At 34.8% G+C, this 27884-nt stretch overlaps 1 protein-coding gene across 2 annotated transcripts; it reads left to right on the top strand.

Moving 5' to 3' along the window:
- Nucleotides 1-55: 55 nt before the first annotated feature.
- On the top strand, nucleotides 56-27884 carry NUP35 (nucleoporin 35). Of its 2 annotated transcripts, none has more exons than XM_057747167.1 (9): nucleotides 56-161; nucleotides 3409-3579; nucleotides 5362-5489; nucleotides 7991-8051; nucleotides 21301-21442; nucleotides 24080-24149; nucleotides 24957-25085; nucleotides 26142-26306; nucleotides 27241-27884. In XM_057747167.1, exons 1-9 carry the CDS (start codon nucleotides 122-124, stop codon nucleotides 27316-27318), a joined length of 984 nt encoding a protein of 327 aa, XP_057603150.1. In that variant the 5' UTR covers nucleotides 56-121; the 3' UTR covers nucleotides 27319-27884. The 2 variants fall into 2 exon arrangements, with proteins under 2 accessions (XP_057603150.1, XP_057603151.1); XM_057747168.1 differs by lacking the exon at nucleotides 56-161 and adding an exon at nucleotides 619-693.

Here is a 27884-nt window from a genome sequence, read left to right as displayed (position 1 = left end):
GGTACAGCGCATGTCCGGAAGTTACGCAACCCCATAAGGTAGCGCGCCCCTACCCGTGGGGAGAGTTTCCGCCATTTTTGAAAATCGGGAAGGTCCGGAGCGAAGTGTCGTTGGTGCTGCGATGGCAGCCTTTGCGGTGGAACCCCAGGTGCCCACATTGGGTGAGTAAGAAACTGCTTTTCCTCGCCAGCACTGCGATACACACCGTAAGCTGGGAAGCGGGCAAGCTTGAAAGGCGGTAATCATAGGGCTCCCGTCTGCTAACTTCAGCTGCAAAGGGGAGCCTCTGGCTCGCCCCCAAGTTCCTAGTCCGCCCCCTACTCCAAGCGTCGCCACCCAGTCGCTACCAGGGCGGCTCCGGAGGCTGCGGGCCCCAAGGAGGGCGAAGAAACGGCGGTCTTGTGGTGACTAAGCCGTCTTGTGCCCCCACACGCGGGAACCAGACCTGTCCATACCTAAGACTCCGCCAGCGCGGGAGATGAGATGTTGGGTTCCAGGCTCCGGCGAAGCGTTGTTGGAGAGGAACTCACCTGTGAACACGTGGGTGGGCGGTGCCCTGGAGTGTGGTTACCTTTCACCGCTGTTTGGTCACCTAGGCTTCTAGTTCCTGTTTGATTCCTTTCCTCCCCCGGGCTTTGCAGGAGGAATCTGTTTTTAATGGAAGCTTGAATCGAACCACATTTAATTAACCAGGTGATGGCAGCCTTTGAGATACTATCCTTAATAGGAAGCCAGGAGTTCGCTCGATTTCCCCCGTTTTGGGAAAATGGCTTAGTATTGTAGGAGGTCTTTTCCTCTATCGGTCACGTAATGATTGAAAAAAAATTATTACCATTATTTAATGGGGGGGGCATTGCTGAGATAAAAAATCTTGTCAAGTTAGCAGGATGTCTTATTTTGTTTTTTTTTTTGTCTGTGTCTGCTGAGTTTTGGGATTTGTGAGAACCGTCGAATATTTTACAACAGAGTATAAACCGTCTACTATCACAGGAATGTATTTGAAAATTCGGCTACAAGTTTCTGAGTTTGGAAAGGAGAGCGTGCACGATATGTATCTGTAGAATGAGTTTTATTAAAGTTGAGGGATATATAACGCTTGCCCTGTTTTGTGCAAAATAAGTTTCTTTTGAAGATAGAGTTACTTGGTCTGTTTTAGTATTATAAAAACTAAATGCATAATATCAATGGAGATACTGAGCTACATTTAAACTTGGTTTAGGTATTTATGTCTTGTATTATTTTAGAGGTCAAAAAACTTTTCATTTCCAGTTCCAAAGTTTTCTACTCACAAAAACATTTTGGAGTATATATTTCTTGGGCTTACAAATATGAATAAACCCCTGGTCAGAAATCTGACATTCGTTGATATTAATTGTTCAAGTTCACGTATTGCAGATAGTCCAGATGAGGAATAAACATTTTTCCAGCCTCTAGTGGTATACTAAAACTAATGGTTACTTAAAGAAACAATACTAGCTGAGTAAGACGCAGCACTTAACATTTTAGGAGTACAGAATGTGAAATGGAATTTAAGACTTGCAGGATCCATAGGTATAGCTTTCTAACTGAAATTAGCCTGAGGGATGGATGGTAAGTGACAGTTCGTTAAGAGCCCTTTGTGCCCTCCTGGCTCTGTTACTTTCTACTGTACCACAATATATGTTCAAATATGTCAGAAATTTTCTTAATTGTTACTATACTTGCCATATATATATATTTTTTCTTTTGAGGTTTGGAGAGTGAATGTAGTTGGTGGTATCTAAAACTTTGTAATACCTTTATTACTATTAGTTTACAAATATGTGTTCATAATATGCTTTTGTTTAGACTTGGTTTGATTTTAGTGTTATGCTCTTTGGAAATATGTGATAGTACTGTGGTAACATCGTAACTAGCACTTTGAAGTAATTACAGTGTAGCACAGCTCTTCACACCTTATTTCAGTATTTGCTTTATTTTTTTCCTGAATTTCTTTTCCTTTTTCCTTTTTTATATATTTGCATTGTTAATATCTAGGTCTACTATAATTAGAAATAAGAGGAAGAGTAAATAATTGACAGCATTTGGATATCAAGAAACATTTTTGAGGCTGTTTAGAAGTTAAGGAATAGTTAATAAAGGCCATATAAATAACATACCAAATGTTTGACCTTTCTGAGTGCCATGAATCACATTCAGACTTGTCAGATAGTTGGAAAATTAAATTTTCATAAGCAGAAATTGCAAATTCTACATGTATATATCAGTCCCTCGGTTTTGGCTATTACAAGATACTATTAGAATAATAATAATGACTTATTTGGTGCATACTTACTGTATATTAGGTACTTGAGATAAGTGCTTTACTTGAGATAAGTGCTTTACTTGCTGTGACTCTAATCAAAGCTCTGTGGGTGGATGCTACAATTCTATCCATTTTGCTAAGAGACTGGAACCTAGGTCTCTGACTCCAGAGCCCCTGTTTTCCTTACTGCCTGCCCTGTTTTGTTCTGAAATTAGAGGAAGTTCTAGCTTCCTTATTTTCATAGTTGGAATAATAATAAAGCTACCCTATAAATTATGAAAAATAATTTTGAATTGATGTTCATGAAGTATCAGTTCTCTTCTTAAATTGGTTTTACATTAGGGAGACTTTTATTGGTTATTCCTAACTTTCAAATGAATGGTTTTAATAAATGACCCAAAACATAACATTTCCAAATCTTTTCAATATGATTCTTAGTTGGTATACTAATCATCACTGTTATTTCATATGTTCGTTAATGTGTGTGTGATTACACTTTTATTACAGAAATGACTTAAAGTTGTGTATGGGGAAAGAAAAATGGGACATACAGCATGCTAAACCTACTGTGTTTGATTTGCTTAGACTTTGTGTAACTAGTGCACCTTGTTCTTCTTTTCGGTTGTTACATAGTAGAAGCCGATCCAGAAATGGAAAGAAGTTATTCTGTATGTGGGATTTTTTTTTCTTTTAGATAATCTAAAATTTTAAAATCAAAAAATAAATGTTGGGCTTCCTAGGTGGCACAGTGGTTAAGAATCCGCCTGCCAATGCAGAGGTCACGGGTTTGATCCCAGCTCCAGGAAGATCCCACATGCCGTGGAGCAACTAAGCCCGTGTGCCCAAAAAAAAAAAAAAAAAAAAAAAAAGTGTTGATTCTTAAATCTATGAAATAATATAAACAAAAACAGCTGTCAAATATTATTTTGTTAATACAAAATACTTTCACATTATTCTAGAAATAATTTTTATTGGTTTTTAAAATAATAAATTTAACTATGGTTCTGTAATATTTAACAGTTTTATTAAATTCTCAACATTGTGCAGGATTTTTGTATCTTTTTGTTAGTTATTGTTACATTGAAGTTCTTTCTTTGTATTATTTTATTTTCTGATTCATTTAGGATCTGAACCAATGATGCTGGGTTCACCCACATCTCCAAAGCCAGGGGTTAATGCCCAGTTCTTACCTGGATTTTTAATGGGGGATTTACCAGCTCCAGTGACTCCACAACCTCGATCAATTAGTGGCCCTTCAGTAGGAGTAATGGAAATGAGATCACCTTTACTTGCAGGTAGGTAAATTGCTTAAAATAGTTTTATAGGAACTATTAATACATGTACTAGAATTTTAAAAAGGGTAGTGGTGCAACATTCACCCTCAAAACACATTTATTTAAAAAAATTAAGCAGTGTCTTAAAATTTTTTATTTTAAGATTATTGGAATAGAGGTATAAGCAATATGTTACTATAATTCGAAGAACCACTCACTAAAAATATGCATACTACATTTTATTCAATTTAATATGCCATTGATTGTAAAACTCACTGTTATTTTAAGTACCACTAGGAAAGAAAAACACTAAATATGATACAACACTGTTTGCCATTTTTTGTAAATTATTCCTGTTTCAGAGATGTTGATGTGTGGGTGGGGGAGGGGAATAGGCTCATTTAACTTCAGCTGAATTCAGTTTAAAACATTCATCTTAAATATAATAATAGCAAATATTCAGTCAGAAATGTAATTTGAAAATTTGTAGATGTGAATTCTACTTCTAGTTGCAGCAAATTGAGTCTCACTTATAGTGTGTTTAGTGAAAGGACTTGCTGCACAAATTATGATTTGCAATTGCCAGCACAAAATATTTTGTAAATGAAACGTATCTCTTACAGGACTCTTTTAGCAAACATATTTTAAAAGATAAATTGGAGGTATGATTTATGAGAGTGAGAGCCATAAAAAATGGTTGAATTCCAAATGTGCGCTAATGTCCTTTTAATAGACGTTTAAATGGAAATTCTTCTTACTTTAATTGTCCTTAAGGTATTATTTTGGTTAAAGTGGTTTATTATCTTTTTTGGGGGGGTAGGGAAGGGGCTGGGATTGATCAGGGAGAATTATGTTATATTTGAAGTGATTCCCTTAAGAACACTGTTCTGGACAGATTTTTGTTTTTTAGATATTTCAAGTGTATTATTTTATTATTGTAGCTACCATATATTGTGTTTATGATCCAGGCAGTATGCTAAGCATTTTATGTGTTATTTTCATTCTTTTATCAGTCCTAAAATGTAATTACTAGTATCCCTATTTCTCAAAAGAGGAAACTGAGGCTAAATGAAGTATAGAACTTGTTGAAGCTCACTGGTTAGTGACAGCAGGAGGTTAAAACCTGGGTCAGTCTTGTTCTATAGCCTGTGCTCTAATCTAAATAGCTTATGGTGTGCTGTCTAAGCTCAGACATTAGACTTACAGAGGGCCTGGACTGCTTCAGTACTTGGCATTGCTGATTCTCTGACTTAACGAAGACATCTCTGTCCCCCAAAGTTGGTTCTTTTCCTGTATGCTTTTTGTATACTTAAATATATTTCTGCTGTGAGAAACGTGAATGGGAATTTGACAGTCAAATTCCACATTAAAAGGTTACATTCAAGTGTTTACAAACTGGAGCTGTTTAATATCTGCTTTCAAGTGAGAAATAGGATCAAATTTTTTATTGAAATGTTAAGCATTTTGTAGAGAAAACAAGTTGCATGTATTCAGTAAAAACTAAAGTCTCTATTTACTTATTCTGGGAACCTTTTATTCAAAGTGCAGTCTATGGATCACCAACAGTGGCATCACTGGGGGCTTGTCAGAAATTTATAATCTCAGGCTCCATCCCGCATGGTTTGAGACAGAATCTGAATTTTAATAGGATGCCCAGGGGACTCTTGTGTGTATTAAGGTTTGAGAAGCACTGGGAGACAGGAGTTTGTCATTATTTTAAAAATATTAATTTAAAGGATCTTGCCAGAAAGATGGAAGATTTCTTTGTTTTCTCACCTGATAATATTTTTTGTACATTGTTAGGTGGGTCACCACCACAGCCAGTTGTACCAGCTCATAAAGATAAAAGTGGAGCTCCACCAGTTAGAAGTATATATGATGATATTTCCAGCCCAGGACTTGGATCAGCACCTTTGACTTCAAGAAGACAGGTGATAAACATATCCTCACTCATGATCATACATATCCTTATTGCACGTTTTTATGTGCTTATACAGTGAGTGTCAGTAATTTGAAATGTTTCTCCAAGGTCTATTTTAGTGAACTCTATTGCACAGAATAAGTGTTAGGGACAGTTATCAAAGTCTACTTAAATCGTGTTTATCATGAAATGGACTTAGAAATGTAATAGAACTCAGGTAATTTTCTCATATAGGTAATTCTGTGGTTTTTAAAGGTGTGCCTATTCACCTGTCCATGCCTCCAATCTCCTTAATAAACATGTAGAAATGATTACCATTTAAATTGTTCATTGTTTAAAAAGTTCAATATTTATACATAATTTTGTGAAAGAACAAATGAAGATTCAGGGTTTAAACCAGATCTGAGGCACCTTGTAATGATTTGAGGTCTTTATTTTAGAGATAGCTTTAGGTTTTATTAATGTAAGACCCATATCCTTTTAGAGCTATGTTCACTGTTTACTTATTTTACTAAAAACACTTCCTCCTGCATGTTTATGGTTTAGTATGTTCCTGGTGTTTGTGTTCTGATGGTGATATTGTTTTGGTTGGTGTAAATGTAGGTGTTCTGATGGTGTTATTTTCAGTCATAAATTATGCAAGGTAGAGATTCTCTGTTTTAATGGGACTGATAGCACAAAAAAGTATCCGGTACTTATGAGGCACCTACAGTGTACACTCCCTGATCTTATAAATTCCCACGTATTATCTCATTTAATCCTCATAATGAATCTGTGAGGTGGCTCTTATGAGTTTTATTTTGTCACTGAGGAAACTAGGACACCGAAAGCCTAAGTAATTTGTCAAGGGTTAGACAGCTAGTCTAGTAGGGCCAGATTTTGAACCTAGGCAGTCTTGAATCTAGAGCCAGTGTTTATGAGAACAATATTGTGCTAATACTACTATGACTACTCTTGATTGCCAGTTGAAAGGTAGTATGGATTTTTCTTTTAAGTAAGAAGTGTAGTAGCTTTTATAGTCAAAAGTTTTCTGTCCGATTACTATTATGGTTAGTAGGATGTATAAACAAAGTGTATCAGCTAAATTGATAAGTTATTTGTATAAAGGCATTTCTGCTGTTTGATTTGGAGAAATATTTTATGGTCTTTCCCTAAATCAAATATAACATATTTGTTGGCAAGTTTAAGAGAAGTAGAAAAATCTTTCAGTAAATTTTTATTAAAGGCTTGATATGCCTGGCATACTAGGCCTATTTATCACCCAAGTCAAAATTAATTCATTGTGTTAAACAGATTACTTTCTCTTTCCAACACTTCTACACATGCTCTCCTGTCCAGCTTAGTAGCTACTAGCCAAGTGTGGCTGTTGACACTTGAAATGTGGCTAGTTGTATACTGATTTGAGATGTACGTGCCTCCTAGAAAGTTAGCAGTTACTTGTGTGGCTTGTGTTATATTTGAACATTGGTGTTATAAACTTAACTATATCCAGAATATTCTGGCCTGGAGTATTTATTTCTAAAGGTTGATAGGGTAAATCTGATGTTTAGTTTGGTATGAGGACTTCTGGCTTATAAATTTATGCCAGTTTTCATTATTCCTCTCATAATACATGAAAAGTAGTTTATAGTTATTGCTGTGTTCAAAATGTTTAAAATTCTTGTGGGTCATAATTTGTAGAGAAAGTTTTTGACTCAAAAGTCGGTTAAGAATATTATTAAAAGTCCAAATTAGTTTTACCCCCTAAAACTTTGGTCAGCCTCTCTCTAACCATGAAAGAAGTTGTCATGAAGAATTGAACAATGCATTTTGTATCCCTCCTAACGATCTCTCAACATTTGGTCTGGTTGCTGGATAATAGCCAGATTTTAGAATTTATTAGTTTAATCAGAATCTGAGTTTATCTCTGTATGTTTACTTCTAATGAAAGAGTCTGTTTCTCATTCTTGATTAGATACTGTTGTTTTTGTTTATAGAAGGACTTTTAACTACTTTAATTTTCTCACATTTAAAGGGACTAGTTTTTGTTACTTTACTAGAAGAGGCAGAGATATGCTGTCTTTTACTGTGTAGACTGATTTGAATCTATAGTATTTCGTGGTTTGTAAATGTCAACTTAGAAATACAATTTTGCCATCTTTCTATTTTCCAATGTGAACTTGATTATTTGAAGAATCACCATTATCTCTGTTATTTCAAATATTGTATCTTAGGAACTAAAATGAAATAGTGTTACTGTCTACTAAAAATAATGTCTTTTTACCTAATGCAACTTTTCTTATATTAAACATATAATATGCTAATGAGCCCGGCATTTTAGATTAATATTGTTTAACTTAAAAAAAAAAGCAAACTTAGAGAGTACCCTTCAATTGTGAGCTAATAAGATGCATTTCCAATACCTGGTAGACATTCAGTTGTCTGATGAATGTATCTTCAACACTTCCGGTGTTTATGTTATGGTTAGAACTTTGCATTTTTACCTGAACGCTTTCTTCTGTTTTCACGTAGGCAAATATTTCAGTAATGCAGAGTCCTCTTGTTGGAGTTATGACAGCTACTCCTGGAACAGGTAAGCAATGCCTTTTAACACCAATGACTATTCTTTACTCTTTGAGGATAATATAAGACCTTTGTTGGTAATTGCCAAAATTTTGTCTTTTACATTTCAAACTTGGAGACTTTCTCAAATGTCAGTAACTTCCTTCAGGAAGGAAATATTTATTTGTATATCGATTCTTTTCTGAACTTATAGATGTGATATTCTACTGAAAAATATTAAGAATTAAAAAAAATTACGCATTTAATAGTATCTCCTGAATTATTAAGAACTGTAATTTTAGAAAAGTTGTTGCAATTGAGAAGAGGAATACAGAGACTGAATAATAAAGATGTTTTGAGAGATATTAATGCGTAGCTATAAATCTAAATGTCATTGACTACAAACAGCCACTGATTATATCCCATTTTTCTTTAAGATTAATGGTATTTTTATCATGGTCAGCGTCATTATAAGCACAACTCTTCTAACATATTTATATATTTATAATCTATCAAATGTTCATTCAATAAATATTTGAGCACATAACCAAGCACCAGGCCCTAGGAAACTGAGCAAAATAGATAATCTTTACCTTTATGGAGCTTACATTTATTTATAGAATTTACATTTATAAGTAAATTAAATAGTTTGTTAGAAAGTAATATATTTATGGAGGAAAATTAAGCAGCAAAGGGAAGTAGGGAGTGAGGGTTTATATTTACTAAGGTAGTGTATTAGTTTTCTTTTGCTTGCATAATATATTACCACAAACTTAAAAGTGGTTTAAACAATTCAGTGTATTATTTTACAGCTCTGGAGGTGAGAAATCTGAAATGGATCACAGTGGGCTAAAATCAGGGCATTGGTAGGCTGTATTAATTTATGGAGGCTCTAGGAAGAATCTGTTTTCTGCCTTTTCCATCTGCTAGAGAGGCTGCCCACATTTCTTTGTCTGTGATCCCCTTCCTCCATCTTTAAAGCCAGCAACATTGTATCTCTCTGACCATTCTTCTCAGTCAAGTCTCCCCCTGTCTCTTTTAAGGACCCTTGTGAATACTTGGAGCCCTTCTGGATAATCCAGGATAATCTCCCTATTTTAAGGTCAGCTGATTAGCAGTCTTAACATCTGCAACCTTAATTCTCCTTTGCCATGTAATGTAACACACCCAGGTTCCTGGGATGAGGACATGGACATCTGGGGGTGAGGGGAAGCATTATTCTACTTACTACAAATAGTTACAGGAAAAGTAACATTTGCTCAAAAACATTTAGGGAAAGTTTTCTAAACAGAGGAGATAGCAAGTACAAAGGCACGAAGGAGGGATTGTGTCTGGGGTGTTCAAACAAGTGTAAACAAGTTAGTGTGAAATGGAGTGAATGAGGGGGCGAATTAATAGGGGCTGAGGTCAAGGAGGTAATGGGGGCTGATATAACAAGGCCTTGTAGGTCATTGTAACATTTGGTCTTTACCCAGAAAAGGTAGAAAAAATAGGATGAGACTGTTCTTGTGATGTGAATAGACTTTGGAGTAAGGGACAGGGTGGAAGCAAGGAGACCAGACAGTTGGCTACTGCATTAGTCCAGGTGGGAGATGGTGGTGGCTTAGACATAAAGGAAGTCAGGAAAGAAGGAAAAGAGGAACAACAGCAAAAACAGATGGAACAAAAGAAACAATAGCAAGACAGTAGATTTAAATGAACCAAAGGGACAATGATATAAGATGAAATGTGCTAAGCACTCCTGCTTAAAGGCAAGATGGATAACAAAAGTAATATCCAATGACAAGTTAGATCTTTTTATCCTCCAAATCTTGATTTCTTCAAGCAGTCTGTGAGCCATGACTGGCAGTATTCTAAAAGTCTAGATTTCTACTGCTTGTTTGTTCAAGGCTATTTCTATCATGTTTCTCAAATTTCTTCCAGCCTCCACCCACTTCCCTATTCCAAAGCCAGGTCCACACTTTTAGGTATTTGTTACAGCAGCATCCTATTTGGTACCAAAATCTGTATTAGTTTTAAATTGTTGCCATAACAAATTACCACAAACTTAGTGGCTTAAAACAACATACATTTATTATCTCATAGTTTCTATAAGTTAGATGTCTGGGTACAGCTTGGTTCTTTGGTTTAGAGGTCAGGGGGTGGCAGAGCTCTGATCTTTTCTGTAAGTTTTGTGGATGAAACTGTGTTCAGGTTGTTGGCCAAATTCAGTTCCATGTCATTGTAGGACTGAGGTCTCTGTTTCTTTGCTGTCTGTCACCTGTAGGTTGTTTTCAGCTTCTAGAGGCTGCCCTCATTCCTTGGCTTACGGTTCCCCTTCTGTCTTCAAAGACAGCAATGGCAGATCAAGTCCTTTTCTATACTTTGAATCTCTCTGACCTCTCTCCTCTATTGTATTTCTGATTTAACTTTTCTGCCATCTGCTGCTGTAAAGGGCTCATTTGATTACTTTGGACTTACTGGAATAATCCAGGTTAATTCTTTAGATCTTAAAGATCAGCTGATAAATAACCTAATTCTATCTGTAAAGTCCCTTCACAGTAATACCAGGATTAGAGTTTTAATTAACCACTCAGTCGAACCAGGGGACAGAAACTTTGGGGTGATGTCTTTAGAATTCTGTCCCCTCTGTCTCAGTTACATACTTGAGGTGAAATGCCCTAGGGAAATTAGTTCAGGTTTTAACAATTTTAATCTGATCAGATAGGTAGATGGCAGTGATTTGTTATGTGATAACGCTTTGCTTTGTGGCTATTTGCTATAATAGTGACTATTCGGTTGAGTCAGTAAGTGATCCCATAGACATTGAAAATGCAAAAGCACATAATGTTAAGTAATGTATTTTATGCTTTAAAGGATCTCTTAGTTGTCTGAAAAACATGAATTATCATATTCTTACTGCTGTCAAGTGGAAGAGTACAGAATTAAAGATAAACCTTTTGTTAATTTATTTTTTCTAGTACTGTAACTTCTTTGAGGTTCTTGTAATTTTAGAAATCATATGTGAAAATATAAGAGCTATGATACAAAAAGATACCTGTCATAAATTGGCCCCTGGGAGCCACTGCTGCTTCTACTTTGAGTTTAAGGAATTTATGTATGGAACATCTTAATGGGGCATAAGTGAAAAAGAATACTTTTTTTGTGTGTGTGTAGAGTACTTTTGAAAAGATGTGATAGGCATGAGGACTATCATGCATGGTCAATATTAAACAAGAAATGGAAAAAAGGAGTTGAGAAAATTGAGAGGGAAAATGAAGACTTTTCACTTAAAGCTATGTTTTAAAAAATTAATTATTTATTGCCTGTGTTGGGTCTTCCTTGCTGCGTGCGGGCTTTCTCTAGTTGTGAGCTGGGGCTACTTTCTGTTGCGATGCATGGGCTTCTCACTGTGGTGGCTTCTTCTGTTGCAGAGCATGGGCTGTAGGCGTGCGGACTTCAGTAATTGTGACACATGGGCTCAATAGTTGTGGCTCACGGGCGTAGTTGCTCCACGGCATGTGGGATCTTCTCGGAGCGGGGATCAAACCTGTGTCCCCTGCATTGGCAGGCGGATTCTTAACTACTGCGCCACCAGGGAAGTCCCTAGAGCTATTTTTTAAACTCTTACATTTAGTGTTAAGTAAATGAAAATTTCTTGTATACTTTGTGTCAACTTTCTGAGATTGGCAACTTTTATAAAGAGATGTCACAGGGTTTAATGGTGTGAATTGCTCTTTTATGCTTAGGTCTTCCTGTCCAATAAGGAGATTTTGGTTAGTAATAATTCTGTAACTGAGGTTAAAAATCTCTTTTAGAATCTTATTTCTGGTGCAGGAAAACCTTGGCCATATGACAAAGTGGGAAATCTAGATTAAAGAATTTCAGAAACTGTTTTCAACCATTATTGCCCCTGGTAAACAATACTGAATGTTTGCCCTATCTTTCCCCATCCTCACCCCTCAATTTTTGGGGGGTACTATTTAAATATTCCTCTACTTTCATCTTATTTTTAATTAAAAAAATTTCTTGAGAAGTTCTTTCATTTATCTATCAGCTCTCTTCTCAAGTGGTATACCACTTATATGTATTGAACTAGAATTCTTATTTGTGTTAGCATATTGTTAACAGGTTAAATGTGATATTTAGATTATAGCAGTTTTTGGCTGCTTTTGTTGATGCCAGGACATCAGAATTCTGATAGTGTTCCCAGAAAGGCAGATAAAGGACTAATTTATCTGTGAGGAACCTTTCCCTGACACTTTTTTTTCTGATCAGGGTTAGCTGCTCATTGTATATGGACCTATAAAGCCTTCTCTGCTAGGCTCTTATCTTTCTCCATTACTGGGTTATGATCTTCAGGGCAGAGATTCCTTCTGTATATCTTCACTGTTTACACATCAGCTGGGTATAAAGGGACCTCAGTAAATGTTGGTTGACTGAGTAAGTTGATGGATATAAGTTGTAGTGAGTTGAGTGGTGGCCTCCCAAATGATATGTTCACATTCTAACTCCTGGAACCTTGAATATTGCTTTATGTTAAGAATCTTGAGAGGGGTAGCTCTCAAGGAGAGTTTAGAGAGTTAAGGAGAGAGGAAAAGAGGGGAAGATAATCCTGGTAATTACCTGGATGGGTCCTAAATCCAATCACAAGTGTTAGAGGCACAGAGAAATTTGACACAGATAGGAGAGACATACAGAAGATGATATGAAGTGAGGCAGACATTGAAGTGTTGTAGCCATAAGCCAGTGAACACTAAAACTTAACCAGTGTCACCAGAAGCTGCAGGGGCCAGCAGTGAATTCTTTCTTAGTGCCTTCGACAGGTGTTTGACTCTGCTTGAAAACTTGTTCTTGGACTTCTGGCCTCCAGAAATGTGGGAGAATAAATTTCTGTTGTTTTAGGCCACCCAGTTTGTGGTAGTTTGTTACAGCAGACAGAGGAAACTCATATGTGTATATTGTGTTTTGAGGCACCAAATGAGGGTTGGAACATTTGTGTCCAACTTGGCATGGTGTAGTTTTTCTTTGATAATATTGAGTAAACTAACCTTAATCTAGATTAGTTTCTTACTGCTGCTGAAACAAATTGTCAGAGATTACAGTGGCTTAAAACAAGCCAGATTTATTACCTTAAAATTCTGGAAGTTGGAAGTCTGGAATGGGTCTCAGTTGGCTAAAATCACGATATTAGTAGGGCTACTGTCTTTTCTGGAGCCTCTAGGGGAGAATCTTGTTTTTTTCCCCCCTTTCCAGCTTCTAGAAGCTGCCCATATTTCTTGGCTCATGGCTCCCTACCATCTTCAAAGCCTGCACTGGCTAGTTGAATCTTTGTTTCACATCAGTTTTTCCCTTCCCCATTTTTAGGACTCATGTGATTTTGTTGGATTCACTCTGTTAATCTAGCATAATCTTGTTTAAGATGAAATGATTAGCAATCTTAATTCCATAGCATCCTTAATTCCTTCTTACCATGTAATGTAACATATTCACAACTTCTGGGTATTAGGACGTGGTCATCTTTGGGGGACCATTTTCTGCCTACCACATAAACTTTTTAAAATTTGTCACCCAAATTTATTTAGTTTCATGCCAGACTAGCCATAGTATGATTGATTGGTCTCTAATTTTGGTGGGGTAATATTTTATATTTTAGTCAAATAATAAATGCAGGTTGTTTTAAAAAATCAAATAGTACTTATCTACTTATAATGAAATACAGCAGTCTTTAGCTTTATTCTTTCAGAACTAGCCAGTCCAGATCTTAGAGCTATTTCTTTTGGAATTTACCTCCACTTATGTAAATGAGATGCAATATTAGCTTTCTGTTGTTACTATGATATATTACCACAAATTAAGTGGCTTACAACAACTCTGATTTATTCTTTTATAGTTCTAGAAGTTAGAAGTCCAAAACCAATTTCACTGGGCTAAAGTCAAGGTGTTGGTAAGGCTAGTTCCTTCTGGAGGCCCTAGAGAGAATTCATTTCCCTGCTTTTTTGTTTTTTCCAATTTCTAGTGGTTACCCGTATTTTTTGGTTTGTGGACCCTTTTTTTATCTTCACAGTATATTGTATCACTGCAGTCTCTTTCCATCATCACATCATCTTTCTTGTAAGGATGTTAGTGGATATATTGGGGGTCCACCTGAATAATCTAGTTAATCTTCCCATCTCAAGATCCTTAATCATAAATGCAAAATCTCTTTTGCTATATAAAGTAACATTCACAAGTTCCAGGAATTAGGGTATAGTCATCTTGGAGAGCCATTACTTAGCCAGCCCATTACTCGGCAGTATATGATTATATTGCTAATTCTTGATTTTCATTTTTTAATATTGCTATGTTTATCTTAAGGTAATTGAAGATAATTATATCTTATCCCTCCTACATTATCTGAATATAATTAAAATGTATCACACTTTATTCCTTTGTCAGTGTTTATATTATTGTAATCATGTAAGCACTGTTTAGTGTTGTATATTATACAACAAAGTAGTATATTATAACTTATTCTTCCTGTAAAATTTTAATTTTTCATTAGTTAATAATTGTTTCTTTTTTCCATTGTCTAATTCTGTATGTGCCATTTGCTCCATTTATTTTAAGCAAGTGTTCTGCTATGATACATATCTATCTTTTTAAAAATGCTCATAGTTTCAAACACATTTTTGTGTTGTTTTAAACAGAGAACTTCTTATTCTCAGCTTCTCGTTTGGCTGTTTTGTATATCAGTATGATGTAAAGGACTTGCCTTAGCAAATTTCTAAAGTTGAGCTATTTTTCCTAGTTAGCATGTTTTCTTCTTAGTTTATTTCCTGATTTTGGTGAAGAACATATTTGAGTAGCTTTCTAAAAGAAAGCTTGCATGGGAAATTAAATTTAAGACCTTAAGTTTGAAATGCTTTTTATCTCCCTTAGAGTGGATTGCTAGTTTGGCCAAGTATAGAATTCTAGGTTGGAATTTTGGCATTTGTCCTTTGTCTTCTAGCTTCTAGTGTTTTGCAGGAGTCATTTGCATTGATGATTCCTGAGTTCTTTGGGGCTTGATTTCAAAAAATTTAAGATATCCGTAGGGTTAGTGTTTTCAGTTTCACAGATGTGCCTTGGTCTGGGATTTTCATTTATTTTTCTTGGGAATTGGTGGATCATTTAAATTAAGACACCGTGAGTTCTGAGAAACTTCCCTATGTTTGATAATAGCTTTCCCTGTTTTCTCTGTTCCCTCTTTCTGGAATTTCTTCTGTTTGTGAGCATTGCAAATATTTCTAAATTTCTACTTTTTCTCTGTTAGAGTGCCTTTTTTATCTGTATTCTACTTTCTCTTTTTTCAAAAGATTTATTTTATTACATATTTATTTTATTTTTGGCTGCATTGGGTCTTCGTTGGTGCGTGTGGGCTTTCTCTGGTTGTGGTGAGAGGGAGCTACTCTTCCTTGTGGTGCACAGGTTTCTGATTACAATGGCTTCTCCTGTTGTGAAGCACAAATTCTAGGTGCATGGGCTTCAGTAGTTGCGGCACTGTGGGCTCAGTTGTGGCTTGTGGGCTCTAGAGTGCAGGCTCAGTAGTCATGGCACATGGGCTTAGTTGCTCCGTGGCATGTGGGATCTTCTCAGACCAAGGCTCGAACCTGTGTCCCCTGCATTGGCATATGGGTTCTTAACCACTGCGCCACCAGGGAAACCCCTGTATTCTACTTTCTGAAAGATGTCCACAATCTCAGTTTCCAACTCATCTAATAATTTTTTATTTTGTCATTTTAATTTCCAATAATCTTTTTGTTGTTCTCTGTACTTAAAATGTAGCATCCTTTTCTTGTTTCATGGGGAAAATAACTATCAACGAGGTTCATGTTGGTCTTTTATTCGTTCATGTTTGTTTCCTTCTAGTTTTTTTTCCTGTCTTTTTTTTTTTACCTCTTCTGCCTTTATGAAATGAGGCACTAAAGAGGTACTTCATACCTCTGTGTGTGTGTGTGTGTGTAAACAGTGGTAGGAAGGGGGAAATTGGAGTAGAGAGGCTGTTTTGTCTCTTTTTGGGCTTCACTGTAGGGGGATTGGACAGTTAGGTAGATTTTTGTTGGGAAAATCTCTGATTTCAGCATACATAGGTCTTTTATCTTAAATTTCCCAAAGAAGAATTCTTTGATATTCAGTCACAATGTCTCAGGTGGTGTTCTGAATAAAGAAAGGGAGAAGTCATCTTTTTTTTAGTTAAAAAAATTTTTTTTAAGTTAATTTTTATTGGAGTATAGTTGCTTTACAAGGTTGTGTTAGTTTCTGCTGTGTAGCAAAGTGAATCAGTTATATGTATACATATATCCACTCTTTTTTAGATTTTTTTCCCATGTAGGTCACCACAGAGCATTGAGTAGAGTTCCCTGTGCTATATAGTAGGTTCTCATTAGTTGTCTATTTTATACATAGTAGTGTATATATGTCAATCCCATTCTTCCAGTTCATCCCACCCACCCCCCTTTTCTCCCTTGGTAACCATAAGTTTGTTCTCAACATCTGTGACTCTGTTTCTGCTTTGCAAATAAGTTCATCAGTACCATTTTTTCTAGATTCCACATATAAGTGATATTATATGATATTTGTTTTTCTCTTTCTGACTTACTTCACTCTGTGTGATAATCTCTAGGTCCACCCACGTCTCTGCAAATGGTACTCATTCCTTTTTATGGCTGAGTAATATTCCATTGTATATATGTATCACATCTTTATCCATTCCTCTATTGATGGGCATTTAGATTGCTTCCATGTCCTGGCTATTGTAAATAGTGCTGCAGTGAACATTGGGGTGCATACATTCTTTTAAATTCTGGTTTTCTCTAGATATATGCTTAGGAGTGAAATTGCTGGGTCATATGGTAACTTTATTTTTAGTTAAACACTATACTTATGGTTACAGTTTTATTATAGTGAAAGGATACAAATTAGAACCATCTAAAGAAAGAGATGTGTAGGCTGAAAACAAGAACTTGTGTGACATGTTACCCTCCTGGCATTGGTATATGGCACTGTGCACAGAGTATTGGCAAGTAGGGAAGCTCACTGGAGCCTCCATGCCCTGAGTTTTCTTTAGAGTTTTATTACATGAAAGTGATCGAATGAATCATTGATCAAGTGGCTAAACTCAGTCTCCATCCCTTCATCTGCCCAGAGGTGACTTTTTTATAACATGGATGGTCTTCATGGTTGGTATTTATGGTGTGACCTGCCGTCACCAGGAGTCACTTTGTTAGCATAAACTGTCAGGTGCTCTTGAGGTTGAGAGGCCTGCCACAAATAACAAAAACACTCCTGTTGCTAGGGAAATTCTAGGATTTAGAGGTTGTCTCCTGGAAACCTGACAAGGGCCAGACATCTCTTTGGGCTGAGGCCAAATCCTTTATATATACATTGTGCTACTTTGTTTCATGGTAAGAAGGTAACAACACTGCCAGGAACCTTTTTTTATCCCAAGTTTCATGTGCCATGTATCTGTTTAAAATTTCCTACTTTTTTTTAAATCTCTTTTATTTTCATTTAGGTTAGTGGTCTGTTTTGAAATAATTGCATCTTTAGTTGAAGACTTTTTTTTTTAATAAATAAATAAATTTATTTTAGAGAAAGAAAAACTATAGGGACAGAGAACAGAGAGTGGTTGCCAGGTGTTAGGGCTGGGGGAAGGGTGTGTCTACAAAGGGGCAGCAGTGAAGACATTTTCATAAAGGGTAATAAGTTCTTTTGCTCTCCACTTCAGTCTTATCTTAAGAAGACTCTTTGAGTAGGATTTACCAAGGGAGACACATTACAGTTCAATTTGATGTGGTGTAATAGGCACACTTTATTTTCATCTTACAAAAGCCTTGCATGTGGGTACCAGAAGTCTGATTGAAAGGAAGTAAAATCAGTGGAGCAATGAAACATTAACAAGGTGGGGGGCAATTATGTTAAAGTTATGTAAATAGTTTTAGATTATGTATAAGTAATTATGTTTTTCAGAGTAGTTGACAGGGCAAAAATTAGATTGCGTATTCGTTTGAGACTTAATTTTGATGTGTTTTATTTTTAAAGGTCATAATGGTTGTCTCATTTTGAGCCTTCATTTAATTTCTTGCTTGAAGGTTATTACATGATGTAGCAAAACTAAATTGTACCATCTTAATGGTAATACAGGACATAAAAATCTTGAATTGGCTTTAGATTTTATACTAAAATGCTTTTTACCATCTTTTTTGTGTTAAACGCATGTCTTTGTAGTAAGAACTAAAGTTATTTAAGGTTATGTTCTCCTTATTTCCTAAAGGAATAGTAGATAAGTTGGTTGATTAACAGACACTTGTCAAAGTGGAGTGTTTCATTTTAAATCAGCCTCATTTTAGAAATGTTTTGTACCTATTAAATGCATCTGTGATGATGAAGAAAAGAGTAATTACTAGGAAAAAGAAAAATTGCTAGGTGTATTATAGCACGTATGCCATTTGACATTCTTTTCAGTTATTTACTTTGTATTGTCTCTTTTAAGCAGGAACTCAATTTTAAAATTAGATAAATCTTTAAGACTGAGCCATATTATATACTAGGATTCCATGTCCTTCTTGTATATCTTTTTGTTTTCTCTAGAGTTAATAACTGTTTCATGCTTCCTTTTGCTTGATTACTAGTGTAAAAATATTTGACTATTTGTTTCTCAGGTTTCTGCTTGCTAAATTGTTTTTAGCCTGGTTACTTGACAACAGAACATAAACAGTCAGTTTTGAGCATCTTGTTTTCTAGTAGGGTCTAGGATGGTGTTCTGAATTAAATAGATTCTTTAATAAGCCTAGTAGATCTGAGGTGATCTGAAGTGTATTTTTTTTCCTTAGGGAAAGGCTACATTAGTGGGTTAAATTAGATTAATTCTGGTTTCTAAAATCGACTCCAGATGAAGTAAAGGGATTCAAGTTGTATGGCATAAAGAATTAACAATTTTGAAATCGTTAGATGACGGTGTTTTTCCTCTTTAGTTAAAATCACATTGTTGCATTGTAGTTTTTACTTGATTGATGCCTTTGACTTTTAATTCTGTTGAGGGTATAGTTTTGGTTTGGTACTATTTGGAGGCAAGAGAATAGACATCATTCCTGCAAGTCTTTTATTTTAGATTTGACTCTGAATATATTTGTGCTATAGATGTGAAAGAATATTTGTGCCAATTATAGTAGTATTGAAGTTATATATTGTTAAAAGTTAACTTTTGTGAGTTCTTGTCTTTCCATTTGATTCTTGGAGTAACACATAGGTCTTCTGTTACAGGTTAATTTATGAATATAATGAAGGGAAACTAACATTTGTTACAGAGTTAATGAGACATAATTAACATTGTGTAAGTTTAAAGTATACAATGTGTTAATTTGATACATTTATGTATTACAAAATGACTGTAGTGTTAGTTGTTAGCTGACATGTTTCATCATGTCAGTTACCTTTTTTTGTGTGTGGTGAGAACTTTTAAGATCTACTCTTTTAGCAGCTTTTAAGTATATAATATAGTATTATTCATGATAATCACCAAGCTGTACTTCAGATCCCCAGAACTTATTCATCTTATGACTGGATGTTTGTACCCTTTGACCAACAAGTCCCCATATCCCCTAGCCCCTGGTAACCATGATTCTACTCTTTCTATGAGTTCTGCTTTGTTACATTCCACATAAGAGTGAGGTGATACAGTATTTCTTTCTCTGTCTGACTTTTTTCACTTATGTCATCATGAACATCATGCCCTCAAGGTCCATCCATATTGTCACAAATGGCAGAACTTTTTCATGGCTGAGTAACATTCCATTGTTTATATATACCACATCTTCTTTATCCATTCATCTATTGATGGAGTTTTAGATTGTGTCAATATCTTGGCTGTTGTGAATAGTGCTGCAGTGAACATGAGAGTGCAGATATCTGAGATCCTGTTTTAATTTTCTTTGGATATATGCTCAGAAGGGGATTGCTGCATCATATGGTAGCTCTATTTTTAATTTTTTTGAGGAACCTCTGTATTGTTTTCCATAGTGTGTGTACCAGCTTATAGTCCCACCAACAGTGCACAAGGATTCCTTTTTCTCCAAATCCTCACTAGCAATTATCCCTTGTGTTTTTTGATGACAGCCTTTGATGATTAGCCATGAGATGATGTCTCATTTTGGTTTTGATTTGCATTTTCCTGATGATTAGTGATATTGAGCACCCTTTTTGTACCTGTTGGCCATTTGCATGTCTTTGGAAAAATGTCTCTTCAGTTCCTCTGCCCATTTTTTTTTTATTGGATTGCTTTGTTTTTTGCTATTGAATTGTATGAGTTCCTTATATATTTTGGATATTAACCCCTATGTATATGCATATGCCTTATCACCCTTCTCTGCTTTATTATTATTTTTTTCCTATAGGATTTTCTGTTTTCTAACATACTAGATATTTATTTGTCTCTCTTCCACTAGAATTTAAGCTCTGTTAGAGATTTTTTTTTTGTCCCGTTGGTCTAACTTGTTCACTACTGTATCTTTAGTACCTAGAATGATGCTTGGTGTGCATTTAAGTGCTGAAAAAATATATCTTTTATGAGTGAATCATTATTACTACTGCAAAGATGAAAAGAAAATAGTCTCTGCTTCTCAGAAATGTGTGGTTTCAATAGGACAGAGCCTCTGAGATAAAAATGAACATGTAAAGTGTTTAGCTCGATATGTTGGACTTGAAATACTCATTAATTGGTAGTTATTGTTGAAGGGTAAGAAAAGAAAGAACAGAATCAGACATTTCAGATAGAAATGACCTGAATAAAAGAAAACTACATTCACATCTTAGGGACTAGAGTAGATACCGTTTAGGGGTATATTGGAAAAATAAGATTGGAACTATGTTGTGGAGACCAAGGCATTTGGATTTTGTTCTGTGTGTAATGAGGAGTTATTGAATATTTTTTAAGGCAGAGGTGCCTGCCGTAATGAAAGTAGGTTTGGAAGATGAGTCCAACAGAAGTCCTTGAGGTTGACTGGAGATCCTTCTGGTGTAGGCTTAACTGAAAATTAATAAAATATTTAGCAAATTTGTAATAAGTAATAAAACATTTGCAAAATTATAAATTATGCTCAAATTTTAATGACTTCCTCCCAAATTATATGGTAGTATATAGTTATTTGATTACAGTGCATATTTTGAATTATTTATGAAATTGCCAACTTTTAATATACTTTTCTATTTAAAACTAAAGCTTTGATTTAAAATAAACCAAGATGTTTATATTGGTAACTAACTTACTAAATATGCTAATATAGGGCAAAGTATGTTTAGTCCAGCAAACATTGGTCAACCACGAAAGCCAACATTATCTCCTGCCCAGTTGGATCCTTTTTATACTCAAGGCGATTCTCTGACATCTGAAGATCACCTCGATGACACTTGGGTGACTGTGTTCGGGTAAGGTTTCTAGATCATTTGCCTAAAAAAAAAAAAAAACCTAACATTTTCTAATGAGTATTATCAAACATATAAAAAAACTAAAACAATTGCACGGCAAACGCCCATATACCCACCACCTAGATTCTATAGTTGTTAACAGTTTGCTACATTTGTTTTATCTACCATTAATTTATCTTTTTTGTTGTTGTTGGTACATTTCAGAGTAAGTTGTAGACATCAGTACATACCACCTTGACATTTCAATATATGTATTAAGTAGTGTTCGATTTTTCATAGTTTTTCCATCATTTATCTGTATGCCTCTTCTCAGATTATTTTCTCTTCAACATATTTGCTGGATATTGGAAGAGGGTTGTCCCTTTAGATTTAGGAAGCTCCTTTCTCTCTTTGTTGTGACTGTGTCTATACTTATGTTGGACTTAACCAGTTTTGGACTAATAAATCGAATTTCATTTGTATATATATGCATACTATGTCACAGAGTTGGTACTTTCTAGCTACAGAATGTTGAATATTAATAGAAATTGTGCATGACAGTCCTAGATGCATTTGAATAGATTTTTGGATCCAGAAAGTACTTTAAAGCATCTTAGAGATCATATTGCATCATTTACAGGTGAGAAACTTGAAGTATAGAGAGATTAAAGTGATTTACTCAGAGACTTGCATCTAGTTGTTAGTAAAGCTTCAGCAAAAACCCAGGTCTTTTATTTTCAGGCTGTGATTGTTTATACTTTTCTACATGAAGTTGGTTTCTGAAAGTGTGATGTCATACTGTTATTGGACCTTACTATATTTAGTTTTGGGGTAAAAAAATATAAAAACATATAAGTTCCTTGAAGGAAGAACAATGCATAGTAAATATTAATGGACTTTATATATTCAATTTATTTAAAATTCAGAAGAATCTGTAAGAATATAGTGAACATTTTCCTTGCCACTTTTTTCTGCAGCTACAGCTTTTCTCCCTTGTAAGGCAGTAATTGCCACCTGGTTTTTGTGTAACCTTCCAGAAGGATTCTTTGTTAGTGATTCTGTTTAGGTAAAAACCAGGGTCATTGCTTTCCCTGTTCTCCAGAAAGCTCATGCTCAGTCCTATATCCATAGCAGTTGGGTTGACTGCTTTTTTTTTTTTTTCCTTTTATGTGTTTAAATTTTTGTATTCTCTCATGAAGTAAGTGGCTCTCTGTTTCTGAACTTGTCTGTCCACTCTCAAGTGTTTTTCAGGTTCAGTTGTAATGGTGTCACTTTTAAGATTCCTCAGTAATTGGGTAAATTACTTGAAGTACTTCTGCTAGCCCTACATTTTTAAGATGTACACTTTCCCAACTATTTATTTTTTGTTGGTTTTATGTTTTAGTAACCCTGCATATGAGTTTAATTGCAAGAACAGAAACATTTTCTTCTAAGGGGTATAATATTTTATTTTGATTATTTATAGGGAAGTACATCTAAAATATATGTGTTCTTCCTTCGATAATTTAACTTTTTTCCTGTTGATTCAGGGTCATCATGAAATATCATTTATTATTGTAGGGTGATTTTTGTTTTTTAGGATATTGGACTGTTTCTACTCAAAGTGGTCCTAGACTCTTGGAATTAAGTTTTATTTCTCAAGTACCTCCCATACTTGCAAGCATTATTTCTCCCTTTCATTTTAATTTTTTTTAGTTCTGCTTTGTAGGCACCCTGACTCATTTGTTGTTTTCTTTGGGGTTAGAAATCTTATATCCAGACTTACATAACATAAAATAAATTTCCAATCCTGAATGCAGTGAGTATGTTAGTCACATAGATTTTAGTGTGTGGAGTTTCTCATTTATTTTTGTGACTCACAATTTTTCCTTTAGAGTTCTAATCCAAGCTCCAGATAACTGAAGTTACTGGTTAAGGAAACTCCAGATTTTCAAGTTGAAAATAGCTTTATTATTTGGACTATAAAAGTTATATCTCATTGTAATATTCAAACCATACAGAACTTTTTAAAAAAGAAAGTAAAAATCACTTAATTTCCCATACAGAAATATGGCTATTAAAATTTTGGTAACCGTCCTTTTAATTGATTGTTTACCATTGATATTGCTTCTGAATTTATTTTTGTTTTAGGAATACATTTCTGAATTTTCTGGAAGTGCTCAATATATATTGATATGAGTCTATATAATTTAAAATTCTTTCCCCTTTAATAACCATAGTAGTAGATCTCCATACTTTCTCTCCCTTTCCTTCTCCCTCTTCCTCTCATGTGCTTGTACACACACACACACACACACACCCCCTCCACACACTCCCCCACCCCCACCCCCCCGTAAAATAAGTTATATATACAACTGTAACTTCATAGTACTTTTCTAAGGACTATGACAATGATACTGAGAGTAGAATTTTAGAGATTTCAGAAGTGGAGTTTGGGGATGGAGGAAAGTGGCTGAGTCAAAACTAATTTTAACATAATTTGCTTTTGGGTGATGGGCAAATGAATAGATTTAGCTAATATAGGGGAAAACAGGATGATCAGGGTCTCTTATTAAATGTACTAGGCAGTTGGGGGGAGTTTATCTTGAAACACTTGTAAGGTAATTTGCATTTGTTTTATCGAAGTTGACTGGACAAATTTTCCTCCCTCCCACCCAGGTTTCCTCAAGCATCTGCTTCCTATATATTATTACAATTTGCACAATATGGGAATATCTTAAAACATGTGGTAAGTCTTAATTTTTTTTCAGTTCAAGACTTAAGTTGAGGAAAGATAACCTGTGAAATGAAGGAAAAATTTGCTCCTGAATGTTGTCTGTTTTTTTCCAAACTTAAAAAAATTTTTTTTTTCTTAAAGTTTTCATAGACTATATCTGTTGGAGTCTGGAAAGCTGAAAGTTGCAAAGTATTTGATAAAAAGGAATAAAGAGAGAAGATAAGCAAGACAGAGTTTCAGGACCCCCCCCCCTTTAAAAATAGTTTACAGTCTCTTAAAAAAGATTATGCCAAGTTTTCCAATTTGAGCTTGTTTTATTGGGGATAAGGGAGAAGATGTTTCTGACTTAGAGGTCTTATTCTTAGGACTTTTTTAGCTTGCAGAGAGCTTTTTCTTTTTTAAAAAAATTATCTTACCTTGCACAAGAAGTTATAGATCACAAATCTTTTTTTCTATTATTAGAGATTAACTTATTTAACTCCTACACAATATCAAGTCGATGAAATTCAGTTTTTAAAAATTTCATTGCAAGTGTTAAGACCTTTTTGTAAAAAACAATTATCCTTTGAGAATTAATTTGCTTTCAGAGAATATTTGTCACATAGTCTTTATATAAGAGATTTGAGAACTAGTTAGAAATTGTAACTATTGAAATTGTTTAATAAGATTTTTGTTGAATCCTAGTATAGCTTTTTGCAGGGCATCAAATAAAAAGTGGAAGCAGATTTATTTTCATGTTTCTGTTTCCTAATAGAACTCATTAAGTTTAAATTGTATATACTTTATATTTTAATTTAAGAGAAAACTTCATTTTTGCAGATGTCTAACACAGGAAATTGGATGCATATTCGTTATCAATCTAAACTGCAGGCCCGGAAAGCCTTAAGCAAAGATGGGAGAATTTTTGGAGAGTCCATCATGATTGGTGTAAAACCATGTATAGATAAAGTAAGTTATTCCTGATGTAAGCAAAACAGTTTAATTTATATGAAGAGGACAAATCTAAGTACTAATATGGGTGGTTATGTCACTTCATTGTGCCTCTTTTTCTTATTTTTTTAAAATGTGATGGCTGATGTTATAGCACTCTTTTATGGTAAGTCAAAGATATTTAGTTATAAGACTTTAGAGGTAATACATTCCAACCCCTTCACTCTACAGATGAAGAGGCCAAGAGGACTTAGGCAACTTACCCAGAGTTGTTAAGGTGAGGCCTACATTCTAGGTCTTTTAACTTTTAACCCATTCCCTTTTTTGTGCAAAGCGACATCAAATTCTTTAAGTACTTAAAGGAGTGGTGCTATTTCAGAATGAAATATTTCATAGGAATGGTAACTGAAGGTTAACTTTTAAAAGCTGAAGCTTTTTATTAGTCATTTCTGTTTTGAAATATTTAAGTATTATATATTCGTATACTTGTAAAATAATACTGAGCACAATTTAAACTTTTCTTTGTGGCTTGTAAAAGCATGATCATTCTTAGGTAAATAAATGTGAACTTCTAATACCTACCAGGCACTGCGCTTTTATATACATATTAGTACATGAAGTGGACATGGCTTCTGTTACCGTAATCTAGGATCACTGAGTAGTTGTGTAATTATTACATTGTGCTGTAGCAGATGTTTGCAGAGGCTAGAGGAAACTTTAGGGTTACTGGGTATTAAATAACACTGGACTTTGATGCCCTACCTGCCTCAGTTTCCGTAAGAATTCTTTTTCTTTCTTATTGCTTTTCCATAGTGTTTGTTAGGAGGTTCTTACTCTTGAGAGTCTGTAGTTGTCTTAAGGATATTTGAGGTCATTTCAAATGAGATTTCTGGTTTGAGCGTTCGACCTCATATGCTAACAAGCACATTCTGTTTTATCAAGCCTAAAATTATTTGAAAGGTTAATTAGATTAAGTAAAGTATGCTTCTTTTAATGAAGTTTTCTTTGTAAGTAATAGTGGATAATATGTATTATGTTAATAAACAGAGAAGTTCTTTGTCTTTATTTCTCCAGAGTGTTATGGAAAACAGTGACAGGTGTGCATTGTCGTCTCCATCTCTTGCCTTTACACCGCCAATCAAAACCTTAGGTACACCAACCCAACCTGGAAGTACTCCTAGGATTTCTACTATGAGACCTCTTGCTACAGCATACAAAGCTTCTACTAGTGACTATCAGGTATTTTAAGGATTGGATAAAAGAATATATTTTAAAGGCTGCAGTGCCTAGCATGTTTAACTTTTTCATTGGATTGATTTTTATGCCATTAAATATTTCCTACTGAAGTTGATTGTCTTGATGCAATCTATAAACTTTGCATTTTTTAATTTCCTATTTTTAAAAGTTAGAATTTTAGCCAGTTGGAAATTTATCTTGAATTTTTAAAAAATTCTTTGCCATTTTAAAAAACATTTTGAGAATTGGTTATTTTAGTTTTTTGTAAGGTATGTTTGCATACAGAAAAAGTTTCTCTTGTGAACATCGCTGGCATGAGGGAATGTTAAAACTGTATTAAATTGATAACTAAATTGGATGGTGTCAGAAATGAAGAACCTCAGGTTGGAAGTAGCTTTGGTTATCAAAAGAAAACATTGACCAGTCCCCATTTCAAAACTTATTTCAAAAAAATGCTTAAAGGAAAAGTTCATTATATTTATTGAAGAATGCTAGAGTTATTAGGACTCTCATTCAGTATGTTATTGTCTGCTACCTAATTAGCCAGGAGTTCTGAACTTGTCTAGCTGCAGACACAGGTCCTGAGACAGCAAATAAAACACTTCAGTAGGGCAGTTGGACTTCTTTTGAAATTTGGGGATCATTCTAGAACTGGTTTTTAAAGTCCTTATCTCTTTTAACTTTTGTGTTGTTTGTTCAGTTTACTAATTTAAGGAGCAGATGTAATTTGCCTTGCCAAAGGAATATAGTTTTGCCATTCTCAAGAGCATAAGGACGTTCTAACTAAGCCCATATATTAACCTTTAAATATACAGTTCAGTGCTGCAAATACATTTTAGTGTTTGGCACTTTTAAATTTGCTGTTAACTGTAGAATTGGCTTTGATGCTAAAGAAACCATAATCTTACAATTGTGTGTGTGTGTTTTTTTTTAATAGGTTATTTCTGACAGACAGACGCCAAAAAAAGATGAAAGTCTTGTATCCAAAGCAATGGAATACATGTTCGGCTGGTAGTATAGTAAGAGCTAAGAACTCAACTACAAAGGAGAAGGCTGCCACACTAAAGCAGGGTACTGCTGGGTTTCCTTCGGTTAGTTATATAACCACTCTTGACAGTATATTGTATAGCTGTCTCATACTTCCTTTAGAAGCCGTTTTCTTTAAGAATACAGCGTATTTGTAGCTCGCACTTTAAAAGATGCTTGAGATACATTTTAAAGAAACAAAAAATCCCTGTAAATAAGATTTTGTGCTTCCTGTGATAGTGCATGCTTAAGTGCAAAAAACTCATTGATTACTGTAAATTATACAGTTGAGTTTATAGGAGGCTTTGTAGTCTTCATGAGTTAGTGAGGTGAATTTCATGAAGAGTAATTGTACAGCTGCTTCTAACAAGACACAAAGATTATAATTAACAGTTTGAATTATGGTCTTTTAATTTAGATGGTATTTAATATTTTAATTATCTTTGTTTATATTTGTCCGGTCGTGGATTGTCACCTTTCAGTCTTGTAAAACCAACACAGTCTTTTAAAAAACCTACTGAAGTTTCTTGATAATAAACTTGTCACTTATATGTA

Source organism: Hippopotamus amphibius, chromosome 8 (assembly GCF_030028045.1).
Source record: "Hippopotamus amphibius kiboko isolate mHipAmp2 chromosome 8, mHipAmp2.hap2, whole genome shotgun sequence".
In the NCBI taxonomy this organism is placed as follows: domain Eukaryota; kingdom Metazoa; phylum Chordata; class Mammalia; order Artiodactyla; family Hippopotamidae; genus Hippopotamus; species Hippopotamus amphibius.
The sequence above is the reverse complement of the archived record's forward strand: the minus strand, read 5'-3'. Positions and strand labels throughout refer to the sequence as shown.

Coding starts and splice junctions, on each gene's coding strand:
- NUP35 (XM_057747167.1), top strand. CDS start 122: ATGGCAGCCTTTGCGGTGGAACCCCAGGTGCCCACATTGG. Junction 162..3,408: donor ACCCCAGGTGCCCACATTGG/GTGAGTAAGAAA, acceptor TGATTCATTTAG/GATCTGAACCAATGATGCTG. Junction 5,490..7,990: donor CTTTGACTTCAAGAAGACAG/GTGATAAACATA, acceptor GTTTTCACGTAG/GCAAATATTTCAGTAATGCA.